At 49.8% G+C, this 15954-nt stretch overlaps 2 protein-coding genes and 1 non-coding gene across 8 annotated transcripts in view; all 3 read right to left on the bottom strand.

Moving 5' to 3' along the window:
• LOC102944114 (zinc finger protein 436) overlaps positions 1-15954 on the bottom strand; it is a 156854-nt gene that overhangs the window by 119294 nt on the left and 21606 nt on the right. The window lies entirely within an intron of this gene.
• Positions 1-15954, bottom strand: part of LOC102944787 (zinc finger protein 501) — a 50181-nt gene that overhangs the window by 26999 nt on the left and 7228 nt on the right. Inside the window, exon 1 of one of the 6 annotated variants that reach the window (XM_043528059.1) lies at positions 5228-5288. In XM_043528059.1, the coding sequence (XP_043383994.1) occupies positions 5228-5261 (34 nt within the window). In that variant the 5' untranslated portion in view covers positions 5262-5288. Of the gene's footprint in view, positions 1-5227; positions 15759-15954 lie in introns of those variants that run through there. The other 5 variants (XM_037914766.2, XM_043528061.1, XM_043528060.1 and 2 more) reach the window with 5 other exon arrangements.
• TRNAK-CUU lies at positions 10520-10592 on the bottom strand. Its single transcript has one exon. It is a non-coding gene; the product is annotated as a tRNA-Lys (tRNA).

Here is a 15954-nt window from a genome sequence, read left to right as displayed (position 1 = left end):
GGATGCACTTCTGCCTCTTGGTGACAGAGGTTTGCCTGGCTTCAGGGTTGGTGAGGCCAGTTCACTTCCCTGGCTTCCTTCTCGCCTCTGTCCAGATTCCTCCTCTCCGCAAACAGGAGATGGTTCCCCCGCCCTGGATCATTCTTCTAGGGGCATCATTCACTGTCATTTAGAATTCAGGGACTCGCAGGAAAATTCCTGTCTCTTTCTGGCCCCAGTGCAGTGAGTTCACAGTTCTCAGCCTCATCTGTCTGGCTCTGAAGAGCAAACCCTGCAGTTTTCCAGCCCCATCCTCCCCCGCTCCTGACTGCATCTCATATCCCCCTGGAGTGTAAATCTCACACTCAGTGTGTGTGCTGATCGCTATTGATCATTTTCAATGTTCAAACCACCCGGAAATCTTTAGAGGGAAGGGTAGAAAAGGGTGAAAAAAGTTCGTAAGGACTATTCTGGCAAATGATCAATTGTTTGTGAAGTCTCCAATATAGCAGAGCTACATCCTGTCAAAGTAAACTAATATCAAAGTACGTGACCAAACAGCCTTCACCAAGGACAGAAAAACTCCACAACCCAGGGGAGGCTATAAAACACTTTCACGCGTCCATAAAGTGAAATCCCAGAAAGAAAAGGAATACTTGTGGCACCTAAGAGACTAACAAATTTATTTGAGCATAAGCTTTCGTGAGCTACAGCTCACTTCATCGGATGCATTCAGTGGAAAATACAGTGGGGAGATTTATATACACAGAGAACATGAAACAATGGGTGTTACCATACACACTGTAACCAGAGTGATCACTTAAGGTGAGCTATTACCAGCAGGAGAGCGGTGGGGGATGGGGGGGAAACCTTTTGTAGTGATAATCAAGGTGGGCCATTTCCAGCAGTTGACAAGAATGTCTGAGGAACAGTGGGGGGTGGGGGTGGGGGAATAAACATGGGGAAATAGTTTTATTTTGTGTAATGACCCATCCACTCCCAGTCTCTATTCAAGCCTAAGTTAATTGTATCCAGTTTGCAAATTAATTCCAATTCAGCAGTCTCTCGCTGGAGTCTGTTTTTGAAGGTTTTTTTGTTGAAGAATTGCCACTTTTAGGTCTGTGATAGAGTGACCAGAGAGATTGAAGTGTCCTCTGACTGGTTTTTGAACGTTATAATTCTTGACATCTGATTTGTATCCATTTATTATTTTACGTAGAGACTGTCCAGTTTGACCAATGTACATGGCAGAGGGGCATTGCTGGCACATGATGGCATATATCAAGACAATCTTCAAATTCAAAATAAGGAAAATAAATTGACCCATTTTCTTCTCATCTGGCTAAACCTGCTTCATTCAGCACCTCCTTATTTGGTTGTGTAACTTACAAAAGTTTTTGCATTACCCTAACAAAAGAAAGGAGGGGGAGGGGGGAACCTTCTCATGGGCAAATGATCTGGATTTAGCTGGGATATCCCAGAAGCCGCTTTACCAATAGATGGAAACAGGGTCTGAAGCTCAGAAACCTCCCGCTGCGCTTTGGCCTTCATTTGAATTCCCCTCCAGGTCTGCAACACGTTTTTCTCTTGCTTTCAGGAGTCTGATTTAGGATCAAAGCAATCAATGGGCCATTCCTGGAGAGCAAAGGACACTGTGGCAAGTGACACTTCGGGAGGCGGAGGGGTAGAATAGGGAGAGGATAAAACCCTCCAAGGCTTGGACAGAGGCTGCTGTGTCAAAGATGGAGCATGACAGTGACCGGGGAAGGAGGGAATCCCTCGGACTCACCCCATCGCTCTCAAAGAACATAGCAGCTAAAACACCACCTTTTACTGTCCCTGCTCCAGCGTTTTTAGAATAAATGTAATTCTGGTATAGAAGGGAGAAAATGGGGGTGTGGGGAAACCCACAATGGAGCATTTTGTGAGAATCTGCGAATGAGGCCATTTATCCCCAAAGGGAGAACTCAAGTGACTGTAACAATCACTCTGCTAATGGGGTGATCCGAATAAATAAGATGCTCAAGGTCAGTCTAGACTAGGAAAAGTGGTGGAGAGTCAGAGGAGACAAGCTGGCTAATCCTGACTGTTTTTCCTACCACAGACGGATGCTCAGAGGCTGATGCTGCGGAGGCAGAGGTGGGATCTCCAGGCCTCCCACAAAGGGCCCTGTGGGAATCAGCCCCTCTCAGTGGTGCTGCCTGAATGCAGCGGGGGAAGGGAGAAGGGGCAAAGGGGATGAGGAGAGGCAGCACCTCTCTACCCCTGTGCTCTCCCTCGCCTCTTATCCCATCATCCCCAAACACTCGATAGCCCCAGCACCCAGCTCCCCCTGCTTCCCAGCTCCACCAGCCCCAACCATTCAATCCCCAGTTTCCTCCCCATAACCCATTGCCCTGGTCCCTTAATGGTTGATCCCCCAGAGCCCAACACCTGGGGGATTCGGAGAGGGGAGGAGTTACCGGCCCCTAGGGACACTCCCTCTGCAGGGAACAGCCCCAGGTAAGTGGGGGAGCCCAGCCCAGGGGCTTGTGGAAGATGGGGGATGGGGACAGGTGTGTAGAGTGAAGGTAGGGCCTGACCCAAGTGTCCTTCTCCTCATCTCCATGGCAGGGGGATCCTGGCTGGGAGGGGAAGGGAGAGGGGGGAGCTTCAGCCAGGCAGAGGGAGTGGCTGGAGGAATTTCTCTCTCTCCCTTTCCCTCTGTGGCCCATTAGCTCAGCAGCCAGGGCTGCAGGAGGGAGGAGGGGCCGATGGGGGCTTCTCCTCCTCTGCCTTAGACCAGGCAGACCCAGAGGGTCACTGACTAGCTGCTGCTCGGCTGCTGCTGGATCCTCACGCCAGCGATGGGCAGCTGGATGCTTGGGAGCCAAATACCCCTGATGTGTGTGGGAACGAGGAAATGGGTTGGTCACTACGGCTATCCCCAGTCGGGGCCCTGAGAGAATTTCCCTGCTGTGTGGAGGAGTCTCTGATGTTCGACATGGAATTAGCTACACTTATATGTCTTCAGCTTTCAAAATGCTCCCACAGGACTCTTGATGATGCCTGATACTGTAGGAGCACCAGTTGAAGCTTCCCCCATATTGAAGGTCTTTCTCTCGCTCATGAATTCTCCGATGTGTAATCATGTGTGAGCTCTGGATCTTTTCCCACAGTTATTTCTAGGGTCTTCCACTCTTGTGCATCGCCGATGTTTCGTAAGGTTTCAGGAGCAACTAAAGCTTTCCCCACGGTCCAAGCATTTATGGGGTTCCTCTCCTGTGTGGGTTCCCTGATGCATAACAATGGCTTATCTTTCATTCAATCTCTTCCCACGCTGGAGTTATTCATAGGGTCTGTCCCGCGTATGGACTCTCCCATGCTTAATAAGGGTTGAGCTCTCGCTAAAACTTTTCCCACACACTGGGCATTTATGGGGTCTCTCGCCCGTGTGGATTCTCCAGTGTTTCGTGAGGCTTGAGCTCTGGCTGAAGCTTTTCCCACAGTCCGAACACGTATAGGGTTTCTCTCCCGTGTGGTTTCTCTGATGAGTAATCAGGTTGGTTTTCACCTTGAAACTTTTCCCACAGTCGAGGCATTTATAGGGTGTCTCTCCTGTGTGGATTCTCCGATGATTGGTAAGGCTTGAGCTCTGACTAAAGCTTTTCCCGCAATCCAAGCATTTATAGGGTTTTTCTCCTGTGTGCAGTCTCTGATGGGTAATAAGGTTCGTTCTCACACTGAATCTTTTCCTGCAGTCGAGGCATTCATAGGGTCTCTCTCCCGTGTGGATTCTCCGATGTTTAGTGAGGCTTGAACTCTGATGGAAGCTTTTCCCGCACTCCCAGCATTTATAGGGCTTCTCTCCTGTGTGGTTTCTCTGATGAGTAATAAGGTTGGTTCTCACACTGAAGCTTTTCCCACACTCGAGGCATTTATAGAGTTTCTCCTCCTTGGGATCTGTCTGCTGGGCTGTGGTTTCCTTAGGATCTGTGCATCCTCCCCCACATTCAATGGATTCATCCCCTTTCTTCCTTGGGTGGTTTCCCAGCTGCCTCTCTAACCTGTGCCAACTTCCCCAGGCTTCCCCCTGTTCCAAGCATTGGGAAAAATTCCCATCAGCTGTTTTCATAACGGTCCCCAGGGGTTCCATTTGCTCAGGACCTTCAGATTGACAATTCTCCTCTTCGTTCTCACTCACTGTCTCATCGCCTGCTGGAAGAGAGAGAATCCAGACAAGAGTCACCGCTGTTCCCCTTTCTCCTCAGCATTGGGAAACACAACACAGTGACCGTTGGGGAGATGGAGACATTGGATTCTGCCTCCACATCCCACCCAAACACTCCCAGGGAAGGAAAGTCAGGGAGTAAATTCCCGACAGCTAACAGGGTGGGTGGGAAGCCGTGACAGATATTTGCCTTGATGCTACAACACCTGCTGACTGCAGCCCTGACCTGGGTGAGACGGGGCAGAACTGGGGGCTCTCGCGCACAGGACATTCTGGGAGTCCCAGCTTTTTCCTTCATTCATCAGATAGTTTCTGTGTCAGTTTCCCTGACTCCTCACCTGTGCGGGTGCCTCTCTGGCTCTCCCTTTCCTCAGCGGCCTGGAGATATGGGACCCATGGCTCTTCCCCTCGTTCCAGCCGGGTGATCAGCTCAGGTTTGAGAACGGGGAATCCTGCTCAGCGAATGAAATCAGACAAAATCAGGGTGCATGGAGCACTGGTAGAGGATCTGTCACAAAGAACATTCCCTGATTTTAAGCTGGCCCCATGCCCTGCAGGAGGATGTGGAATCTGAACAGATGGGAACAGGGTCACTGAGTCCCCAGGGTAGGAGAGATTTGTCAGAAACCCAGTAGGAACATTCAGCATCTGTGGGGCCCGGGGGGAGGCATGGCATGGGGACTTGCTAACACGGCAACAGCTCTGGTGTTAAATCCCTGCCAATTTCTCAATCTCCAGAGTCCTCCACATGGATGGAGCAAGTCCTAGGAAGAAAAGGGAACAGGGTGTAAGGGAACAGGGTGCACTGCTTCTGCTCCCTTGAAAGCGGGAGGAATGGGGATGAATTAGCATGTCCATTATATTTATGACTCCCTGACTCGTCTGCAGGGGGTATGGAGACGGAAGTCTCTTTCAGACTGGATGTGTGGACTATGCAACCCACTCCCTTCAAATCTAACTGACCAGGGAAGAACCTGACCAGAGTCAGACACGCAGACCCCACGGCTTCTAATAACCGAGGGGACGGGAATCCCTTACCCAGCGAGGTCACTGTCTCATAGTTCTCCTGCATGACGTCCCTGTAGAGGGCTCTCTGAGCAGGGTCCAGCAGAGCCCCCTGCCCCTCAGTGAAATACACAGCCACCTCCTCGAAGGTCACCGGCATCTGAAACAACAAGAGTCCCCCATTCAGCACCTGCTGCCCCAGCCGCAATCCCACTAGTCATGGGGGAGGAGGCCCAGAAAAGCAGAATCCTCCCCACACCCTGCTCAGAGGAGCCAGGAGGCTTCAGGGGGTGGGAGAAGGTGAGAGCTCCTTGTCCCCCGCAGCACACGGAGCAGGGCAGGGGTCTTATCATTTCCCACACGCCTGCCAGCCACAGGCAGATATGGGAAGCAGAGCTCTGAGCCGGGGACAGGGACAGGAATCCCAACAGCTTCCCTTCGTATTTCACAGCAGCCTCTGGCCAGTGGGGTCAGGCTCCAGCACTGGGAGTCTGGTCAGTTTTCCCAGCCCTGCCCAGGGGGTGTTTCCTGGTTCAGAAATGGGGGGAATGTTCCCTCCTCCCGCCAATGGGCCTGTTCAGAAAATCAGGCTCCAAGTTAAACATGTCCCGTGTCCCCTCCCTGGCTCCCCCTGTGTATTTCCTGCCCCTCCCCCTCCACAACAACCCCCCTGCAGCTCCCTGAAAATCCCCTACCTGAGCTGGCTCCATCACAGCCATTTCCCTTCCCTCTCCCATGGGAATACGGGACAATTTGAAGTGCAATGTGGATTTTGTTAGCCAATATACATATGCTAGGAATAATTTCAATAAAGGCCCGGAAGGTATCTTCACTGAATCTATTACACCCTCCCCATAGTTCTGTTCACCCATGTCAAGATTAAACTCACTAAGTTTATGGAGGAGATGGTATGATGGGATAACATGATTTTGGCAATTAATTGATCTTTAAATATTCATGGTAAATAGACCCAATGGCCTGTGATGGAATGTTAGATGGGGTGGGATCTGAGTTACTACAGAGAATTCTTTCCTGGGTATCTGGCTGGTGATTCTTGTCCCCATGCTCAGGGTTCAGCTGATCGCCATATTTGGGGTCAAGAAGGAATTTTCCTCCAGGGCAGACTGGAAGAGGCCCTGGGGGGTTTTCACCTTCCTCTGTAGCATGGGGCACGGGTCACTTGCTGGAGGATTCTCTGCACCTTGAAGTCTTTAAACCATAATTTGAGGACTTCAATAGCTCAGACATAGGTGAGAGGTTTATCGCAGGAGTGGGTGGGTGAGATTCTGTGGCCTGCATTGTGCAGGAGGTCGGACTAGATGATCATAATGGTCCCTTCCCGACCTTAGTATCTATGAATCTAAGTAGCCCAGAAAACTTTGCGTTAGCTGAAGTACTTGGAAAACTGATCTTTGAGCAAGTAGCAACAGGTAGGAAGTCATTCTCACAGGTCTAAACTAGAATGTCTCAAGGGATGAGGACAAGACATATAATGGTTTTACCTACAAACCTAGGAGATGCCTTCACGCCCTGTGGTACTTGGAAATCATGAGACAAAGGGTCCACCGTGGCACCAGAAAAACAAGGTAAAAAGCTGATTGGTTCAATCTCATTTCAGATGACGTACAGCAGCAGTTCTCAACCTGGGGTCCGCAAGTAGGTTTCAGGGGGGCCGACAAGCAGGGACTCGCTGGGGCCCAGGGCAGAAAACCAAAGCTGTGCCACATGGCGCCGAAACCTGGGGCCCCCGAGGCCCGCGACCCAGTGCTGAAGCCAAAGCCTGAATGACTTAACTTTGCAGGGGCCCCTCTGGGGTGGGACTCCAGGTAATTGCCTGGCTTGCTACCCACTAGCATCGGCACTGGCTTTTTGTGGCACAGGTGGGCTGTGGAGTTTTTTACATGGGGTGTGGGCTCAGAAAGGAAAAGGTTGAGAACCCCTGATGTACAGTGTACACATGTATAAAGGGATGGCATTAGGGTTGTCACTTTGCACACCCTGTGTAGAAGGTGAACGTACCAATGCTGCAGGTGACAACTTCCCGGAGACTGGTATCGTATGGAACCCTTTTTTCCCCTGTACTATATTGTCATTGGCTTAGAGCAACCAACCTGACTGGTCTTGGTTATCTGATCTCTTGCATACATGAACCAAAGGACAGTCAAGCCATCGACTGTACAGAGTCTCTGAGTCAAACACGCAAAAAAAAAAAAAAAATCAGAAACAGAGGAGCTACTTTGGTGGATTCAATGATTTTATCTTCAAGGCAGTGGATCCCCCCAGCAGAGTGGTAACTCAGCAGACACACAAACTGGTTTTTCCTCTCTTTCCTCCTTACCACAGTCCCTGGGAAGTCAATCGCAGCAATTCAAAGCAGCACCAGACCCTGCCAAACCAACAGACGCAAAACCTGCAGCCACATCTCTGCTGCTACAGTGATCAACATCTCCCCGTAACACAGCTTTCAAGACCCATGGGTCCTACACAGCCTATCACAACATGGGGTGCACCTCATCCAGTGCATAAATGCTCCGATAACAACTATGTGGGTGAAACCAATCACTGCTCTCGAACAAACTCACACTAAAAAGTGATAAAAGACAAAAACACCAGTGGGTGAAAACTTGTCACAGAGCGATCACTCCATATCTGACCTCTCAGCCCTCATCCTCAACGGAAACCTGCACATCTTCAAAAGACACCTGGGAGCTTAAATTCGTAACTCCACCAGACACTAAAAATCACAGTCTTCATAAAAACACTGGATTATTGGCTGATTACAAGAATCGGCAACTCACTAACTCCCCCCTTTTTTCTCCTGTGACTGCACAGTTGTTAACAGGCCACTTCACCTTGAAGGGTCCCTTAGACAAAAAATAATTGACTACCCTCCGTCAAGGTCCAAATTTCTTGGTCAAGGTACAGTCGAGGTCTGGACTGCAGAGAAAATAATAAAAAAAATGCCCAAAGAATGGTAGTAATAATAAAGATAATAATAAGATTTCAGGGTCTGTTCAAAAGTGTCCCGTGGTCTGGATTTGGCGTGCGGTCCGTCGACTGACTACCCCTGCCTTAGACTATGTGTTACCTACTTACGGTAAACAATCTGTTCCATCTTGCATTTAGCTGTGACGTGCCGAGAACCTTTCCCAGCCCTGCAGAAGAGCTGTGTGGTTTGAAAGCTTGTCTCTCTCACTCGCAGAAGTTGCTCCAATATATGATATTACCTAACCGACCTTGTCTCCACAGAGTGATGCAGGGAATGGATCTGGGCAGATTTGGGACCCTCCCTCCTTGTTCCTACTGACTTATTCACTGTCTCCACCCCTCTCTCCCCTCCCCACTGTGTGGGAAAACTGGCTACTGGCCCAGTACATGGGTATTTGCTCTCCAGTAGAGATCTGGTTGCTGCAACTACTAACTGGCTGCGTCACTGAGGGCAGCACCTCTGGGACCCGCAGACACACAGGGAGCCCCCTCCCCCTTCGGTACAAACTCACCAGCAGGTCCCTGAAAGGGGCCCTTTGTGCAGAGTCACTTTCCTGCCGGGCCCCAGCCCTGTCCCCCAGGGCTCCCCAGCACCTGCAGGCACCGGCTCAGGGGCTGGTGTGGGCAGAGCGTGGGGCTGCCCTGGGGACTAGTTCCAGGCAGAGTGAAAGTCCCTAGCAGTGCTGGGCACAGAGGGGGGTTAATGAAGGTCTGTCCCTGGCACAGCCACAACTGGGAAGCAGCAGTTTCACACTCTGGGCTCTCAGGTAGAGGAGGCAGCATCTGACCCAGGCAGCTCAATTCAAAGGCTCTAATATCAGGAGCAGAGAGAGACACGCACCAGCCTCCTCCTCTCCCTTAGCCAGAACCGGAGCCCTCTGGTGTCAGCAGCTAGTTCCTGAACCTCCCTGTCCTGCCCCTGCAGACCCCAGGGGACAGGCAGGCAGAGGCTGATCCCATTGGCCCATCCGCGCTCACCCCCTGCCAGAGCCAGCAGTGACTCCGGTCTGACTCCGGTGTGGCTGAGATCTGCATCCTGCCCGGAAATCAGACCAGGGCCCCGGGCAGCCCCCAACACTCTGGAGTCACAGACCCCACCAGCATGGGTGTGTCTGAAAATAATACACTGGTAGCCGGGGGTAGCGGGATCTGGATATTTGCCTTGTAGCTTCTGAGCCCTGAGTCTCTTACCTTCCCTCGGAGCGGGGCCGGGCCGGGAAGGGGCCCTGGCCGGGCTGGGGGCTCTGCCCTGGGAGAGGCTCCCGGGGAGCAGCGGGCAGGGCCCGGCTGGAGGTTCCCCTCTCCCGGCTGCAGCCCGGGCTCCGGGCTCCGGGCTCCAGGCTCCCAGCACCAGCCGCCGGGGCTCGGGGATCTCGCCGGGAGCCAGAATCCCCGCAGCGGCTGCGAGTCACTTCCTGCGGCCGGGCCTGAGCCCCGCGATCCTCCCCGCCAGAGCCGCCTCCCAGCCGCTCCTGGGTCCTAGCGATCAACCCACCGATCTGCAGCCCCCTGCCCCACACCCTGCCCCCTGGGGGCCCAACTTCCCCTGGGCTCCTGCAGCTTCTCTCAGCCCTATGTAGGCGTCCTGCCTAGAAGCCGCAAGGTCAATGTGGGGGCTGAAAGGAGGGGGGCAGATCCCGGGGAAGGGGGGTTCTATGGAGACTGGGCATTGCTCCAGTAAATCCACCACAGCATCAGGGACACAGGAGCGATGGGTCCTGCTTGGTCCCAGAGAGGCTGCCCAGAGCTGGCCAGGCCACCTTGCTCGGTGACACTGTCTCTGTGTGTGATTCGCTCTGGTACAAAACTGGCACACGGAGCCCTTTGCCAGAGACGGTCTCTTGTCTCCACACCCCCATCCGCGGCTACCAGCCCTGGGCCGGAGCTACCAGCTCCGCTCCCCCGGCTCTCAGGTCAGGGAGCTGCCAGTGCCAGGGCAACAGGTTCATTCAGTGATTTGTAGGCCCGGATTCACCCATCCCTGGGGCTCTAGGCAAACCCCCCTCATGTCTGCCGCCCAGGGATTAATAGAATCATAGACTATCAGTCATAGACTATCAGGGTTGGAAGGGACCTCAGGAGGTCATCTAGTCCAACCCCCTGCTCAAAGCAGGACCAATCCCCGATTTTTGCCCCAGATCCCTAAATGGCCCCCTCAAGGATTGAACTCACAACCCTGGGTTTAGTAGGCCAATGCTCAAACCACTGAGCTATCCCTCCCTCCAAAAACAGGAAGAGGGTTGAAACAGCCATTTTTAGAGACATACATTTATTTCCAGGAAAGAAGAAATGGTTAAAATACCTTCCACTAACTTTTTTTGAAAAACTTACTTGCATCGCCCAACGTGGGGCTCGAACCCACGACCCTGAGATTAAGAGTCTCATGCTCTACCGACTGAGCTAGCCGGGCTGCTTGGATTGTTAGGTTTCAGCTTTGAAATCTAACTATCACCCTGGCAAATTCATATGTTGACTCCTTTCCATGCTTACGGCTCTGCCTGCTGCCCCCGCCCTGAGCACCGGCTCTGCACTCCCCTAGGAAAAGGCATAAGCATGGGAAGTAGGGGCCACCCCCTGACCCCATGGGCTCCACCAGCTCCTGGAGTCCAGGCCACCGGCCCTGGGGGATCTACCACCAACCTCTGGGGTTCCACAGCTGCCCGGGGCCCCACTGCTGCCCGGGGGGCTCTACAGCTATCCCAGCTGTGGCCCCAGCCTGGGGCAGTAAGGGGTACAGCCAGGGGTAAGGAGGGTACAGCTCAGCACACCCACGCTAAAAATTGTTCCAGCACCACTGGGAAATGGGCCACACAAAACTTATTCCACCTGCACTCAGGTCAAATGAGTGCTTAGCTTTTTTCTTTGATGCTTCTATGGGTATCCAGGAGATGGCATTGGTGTATCACAAATTTCCTCAATCCTTTTTTATCAGCAGCTTTATACAGCTGATTCATTTCAAGAATTGTATTTCATCATTAGCCCCTCCTATCGATTGGGACATCCCCTTTTAAGCAATTTCTCTCAATGTCCCAAAGTTATACCATGGTTTATATATTTTTTTTACATTTCTTCTTCTTTGTGCCAGACAATTCCTAGAGTGCAACATTTACAGTGAAAACCAACAAAAACCTTTATACCCTTCTAAATTTAGAGGACATACGCCATACATTCTTTGATTGTACATAAGCATTTCACCTTATTTAGGACGTACAACAGAACAAGAGACATTTTCCACATACAGAAGGATATAGATCTGATTCACAATCACAACACTAACAAAGGTGCAGATTTTACTTTGTGGGGAAAGAGATGATTCACAGTCTATTTGATTTAGGAAAATGATGTATAGTTTATACTTTCGGGTGAAAACACTTTGCATAAACAAGCACGGTGTGACACTTGCTTGGTAAATTGGAGTTCCTTTTAGCTAGGTTGGGAAGGAGAAAGAAGTTTATACAGAAGCAAATTATGAGATATTCTTGTCTAGGAGATTAACAATAGTCTCATTTAGACATTTCAGTTTCTATTTCTGGGGAGAGGAACTCCCGACCTTGGTGGATCTATGGATTCTTAGACAAGGTGTCTCACATAATATGAACCATTTTCTTATTGTTTTTTTTTCTTGGGTGGATCCTATTTTGGGATAAACAGAGGTGCACAACTTTTCTAATTTTGGGGGGCTAGAAGGAATCAGTAGCTATTAATCATTCAAAGGCATATCTGTTCCCTACATCCATCACATAGCCAAGGGTGAAAGCTGAAAGCCAGAGTCAATGGGTGAGCTGGAAGCATGATCAGGAAGCAGAGGCAGGGGTTGCAATGGAGAAGGACAGGAACTAGACAATTTGGAGGTTCAACAAGGACAAGTGCAGAGTCCTGCACTTAGGACGGAAGAATCCCACGCACTGCTAAAGGTTAGGGAACAACTGGCTAAGCGGCAGTTCTGCAGAAAAGGACCTGGGGATTAAATTGGATGAGAAGCTGGATATGAGTCAACAGTGTGCCCTTGTTGCCAAGAAGGCTAACAGCATAGTGGGCTGCATTAGTAGGAGCATTGCCAGCAGATCGAGGGAATTGATTATTCCCCTCTATTCGGCACTGGTGAGGCCACATCTGGAGTACTGGGTCCAGGTTTGCCCCCCCACAAACACACACAAAAAAAGGATGTGCACAAATTGGAGAAAGCCAGCGGAGGGCAACAGAAATGATTAGGTGGCTGGGACACATGACTTACGGGAAGAGGCTGAGGGAACTGGGCTTATTTGGTCTGCAGAAGAGAAGAGTGAGGGGGGATTTGATAGCTGCCTTTTGTGATGGGTTCTCTCATCGGGACCCCCTTGGGTCTGTCACTTGATGCACTAAGATACCACTGAGCCTAACCCTTCTGCCAGCATGGGCACCCCATGCCACTGCCTTGCTGAGCCAGACCCTCCAGGCCTCCTCCAGCACAGACACAGACATAGGGCCACACCCCTCTGCAGAATACAGACACTGAAATGAGCTCATCTCTGGGGTGACTCAGTTAAAGGGACTTACCTCAGCACCCCAGTGTACAGCCCCAATGGGACCTGAACCCCAGAAAAATCCATCTTAAACTGTATAAAGTTTTATACAGTATAAGTTTCCATTATTCACCCTCTTTTTCGAGGTAAAGAGAGATATGCATAGACTGTTTGCTCCCCAGGTAACAATTACTTACACTAGGTTTATTAATAAACAAAAGTGATTTTATTAAGTATAAAAGGTAGGATTTAAGTGGTCAAAAAAGATAACAGACAGAACAAAGCACATTACTAAGCAAAATGAAACAAACAAACCAGGCTAAGCTTAATACACTAAGAAACTGGTTACATGTAATATCTCACCCTCAAAGATGTTCCAGTAAGCTGCTTTCACAGACTAGACTCATTTTTAGTCTGGGCCCAATCCTTCCCCCTGTTCAGTCTCTGTTAGTTCCAGCAGACATCTTGGGTGGTAAGCAGGGGTCTCCTCATGACCCTCTCTATGTCTTGCTTCACACCCTTATATAGATTTGGCCGAAGGAAGGAATCCTTTGTGTTCTTGTTTAAACATTCCCCCCAGCCTTGTGGAAAAATATCAAATCCAAGATGGAATTCCAGCATCAGATGACACAGACACATGTCTTCACATCACCCCTCCTCCTCACAGGTCCCACAGACTTACAGGGAAACAAATCCATTCACAGCCCATTGTTTCTTGCTTAAAAGTCATCAAGTTCCTGAAGTACCATTAATGGCCCTCACTTAGCATAACTAAAACAGGACCTTAGATTTCTACTTCATATTTCTAACTTCAGATATAGAAATGATACATGCCTACAAACAGGATGAACACATGCAGCAGATTATAACCTTTCCAATGATATGTCACATCACACATTTTGCATAAAGCATATTCCAGTTATGTCATATTCATATTTCCATAAAGAATATGGAGTGCAACGTAACACCTTTAAGTACCTAAAGGAAGGTTCCAAAAAGGATGGAGCTTGGCTGTTCTCAGTGATGGCAGATGACAGAACAAGGAGCAATGGTCTCAAGTTGGATATTAGGAAACACTATTTCACTAGGAGGGTGGTGAAGCACTGGAATGCGTTATCTAGGGAGGTGGTGGAATCTCCATCCTTAGAGGTTTTTAAAGTCTGGCTTGACAAAGCCCTGGCTGGGATGATTTAGTTGGGGTTGGTCCTCCTTTGAGCAGGGGGTTGGACTGGATGACCTCCCGAGGTCTCTTCCAACCCTATTTTTCTAGGATTCTAACTGAAGCAGGCAACTGAACACAGGAGCAGAGTGGGGAGAAGTAGAAGCAGAAAGCAAGAAGCAGGACCAAATGCAGCTACAGACATGGGACTCGTTGAGCCTCCAGCAAGCTCCGGCTGGTGCTGGGTCATGTAGTAGCTAGCTCCACCCCTTCACCAATCAGGAAGTACAATCAACCAGGCACACCCTACCAGATGCCCAGTGAGCTGCTGGGAGGTGGACCCTGCTGCACTGGGATCACAGACAGTCACAGCTACTGTAGGGAAAGACCAGGTGTGTAGGATTTTTCAGAGCTTGGGTGCTCTTTTAGCACATTGTTGGAGAAGTGAGATTTTCATGATAGCAGGGGGGAATTTTAATTGTACTCCTAACAAGCGATTAGCTAGGAATCCTGGAACCGCATCCACTGTCTGCTCAGTGACTATCAACTCTTTTACAGGTTCAAATCCATCATTTTTTTCTTTTCTTGTTTTCACTGTGTTTTGTGTACCGATTTTATTAAAGTTCTTTTTAAAAGTCAAAAATCTCTCCTTCTTATGGGAATTCTCTGATGCATGAGTTCCTACTGAATCTTTTCTCACCACTGGCATATTTCTAGGGTATCTCACTCTTGTGGATTCTCCGATGTTTAGTGAGGTATGAGTTGTTACTGAAGCTTTTCCCACAGTCCAAACATTTATGGGTTTTCTCTCCCATGTGGATTGTCTGATGCATAATAAGGTGTGATTTCTGTATGAATCTTTTCCCACAGTCCAAACATGTATGGGGTTTCTCTCCCGTATGGATTTTCTGATGTCTAAGAAGGGCTGATCTCTGACTAAAACTTTTCCCACAGTCCAAACACGTATAGGGTTTCTCTCCTGTATGGATTCTCTGATGTCTAAGAAGGGCCGATCTCTGACTAAAACTTTTCCCACAGTCCAAACATGTATGGGGTTTTTGTCCCGTGTGCGTTCTCTGATGTATAATAAGGTGTGAGCTCTGATTGAAACTTTTCCTGCATTCAAGACATTTATACGGTCTCTCTCCTGTGTGAATTCGGCGATGTTTAATAAGGTGTGCACTGTGACTGAAGCTTTTCCCACACGCAAGGCATTTATAGGGTCTCTCTCCCGTGTGCAGTCTCTGATGCGTAATAAGGTAGGAGCTGTGATTGAAACATTTCCCACAATCCAAACAAATATGGGGTTTCCCTCCCACGTGATTTTGCTGATGTTTACTAAGGTTTGATCTCACGTTGAATCTTTTCCCACACTCGAGACATTTATAAGGTCTCTCTCCTGTGTGCACCCTCTGGTGTGTAATAAGGTCTGAGCTCTGAATGAAGGCTTTCCCACAGTCCAGGCATTTATAAGGTCGCTCCCTCATGTGCATTCTGCCATGTTTAATAAGGTCTGAGCTCTTACTGAAGGTTTTCCCACAGTTCAAGCATTTATACGGTTTCTCACCTGAGTGGTTTCTCTGAAGTGTAACAAGGTTTCTACTCACATTGAATTTTTCCCTACTCTCAAGAAGCGTATAGGGTTTCTCTTCCTTGTGATATGTCTGTGGGGCTGTGGTTTCCTTGGGATCTTTGCATGCTGCCCCATATTGAATGGATTCATCCAGTTTCCTCCTCGGATAATTTCCCAGCTGCATATCTGATATGTGTCGAACTCCCCAGGCTTTTCCCTGTTCCAAGCCCTGGGAAAAATTCCCTTCAGCTCTTCTCAAAAACGTCTCCTCCGGTTCCACTTGCTCAGGACCTTCCTGCTGCTGAATCTCCTCCTTGTTCTCACTCACTGTCCTATCACCTGCTGGGAGAGAGAGAACCCAGGAGTCACTGCCTGTGCCGGGGAGAAAGGACCGAAAGGGGAATAGCAAAGAGGGAAAACACCACACAGTGACTGCTGGGGAGCTGGAGACATTGGATTCTGCCTCCACATCCCAACCAAACACTCCCAGGTAAATAAAGTCAGGGAGGAAATTCCCGAGAGCTAACAGGATGAACGG

This window comes from Chelonia mydas, chromosome 14, assembly GCF_015237465.2.
Source record: "Chelonia mydas isolate rCheMyd1 chromosome 14, rCheMyd1.pri.v2, whole genome shotgun sequence".
NCBI classification, from domain to species: domain Eukaryota; kingdom Metazoa; phylum Chordata; order Testudines; family Cheloniidae; genus Chelonia; species Chelonia mydas.
The sequence above is the reverse complement of the archived record's forward strand: the minus strand, read 5'-3'. Positions and strand labels throughout refer to the sequence as shown.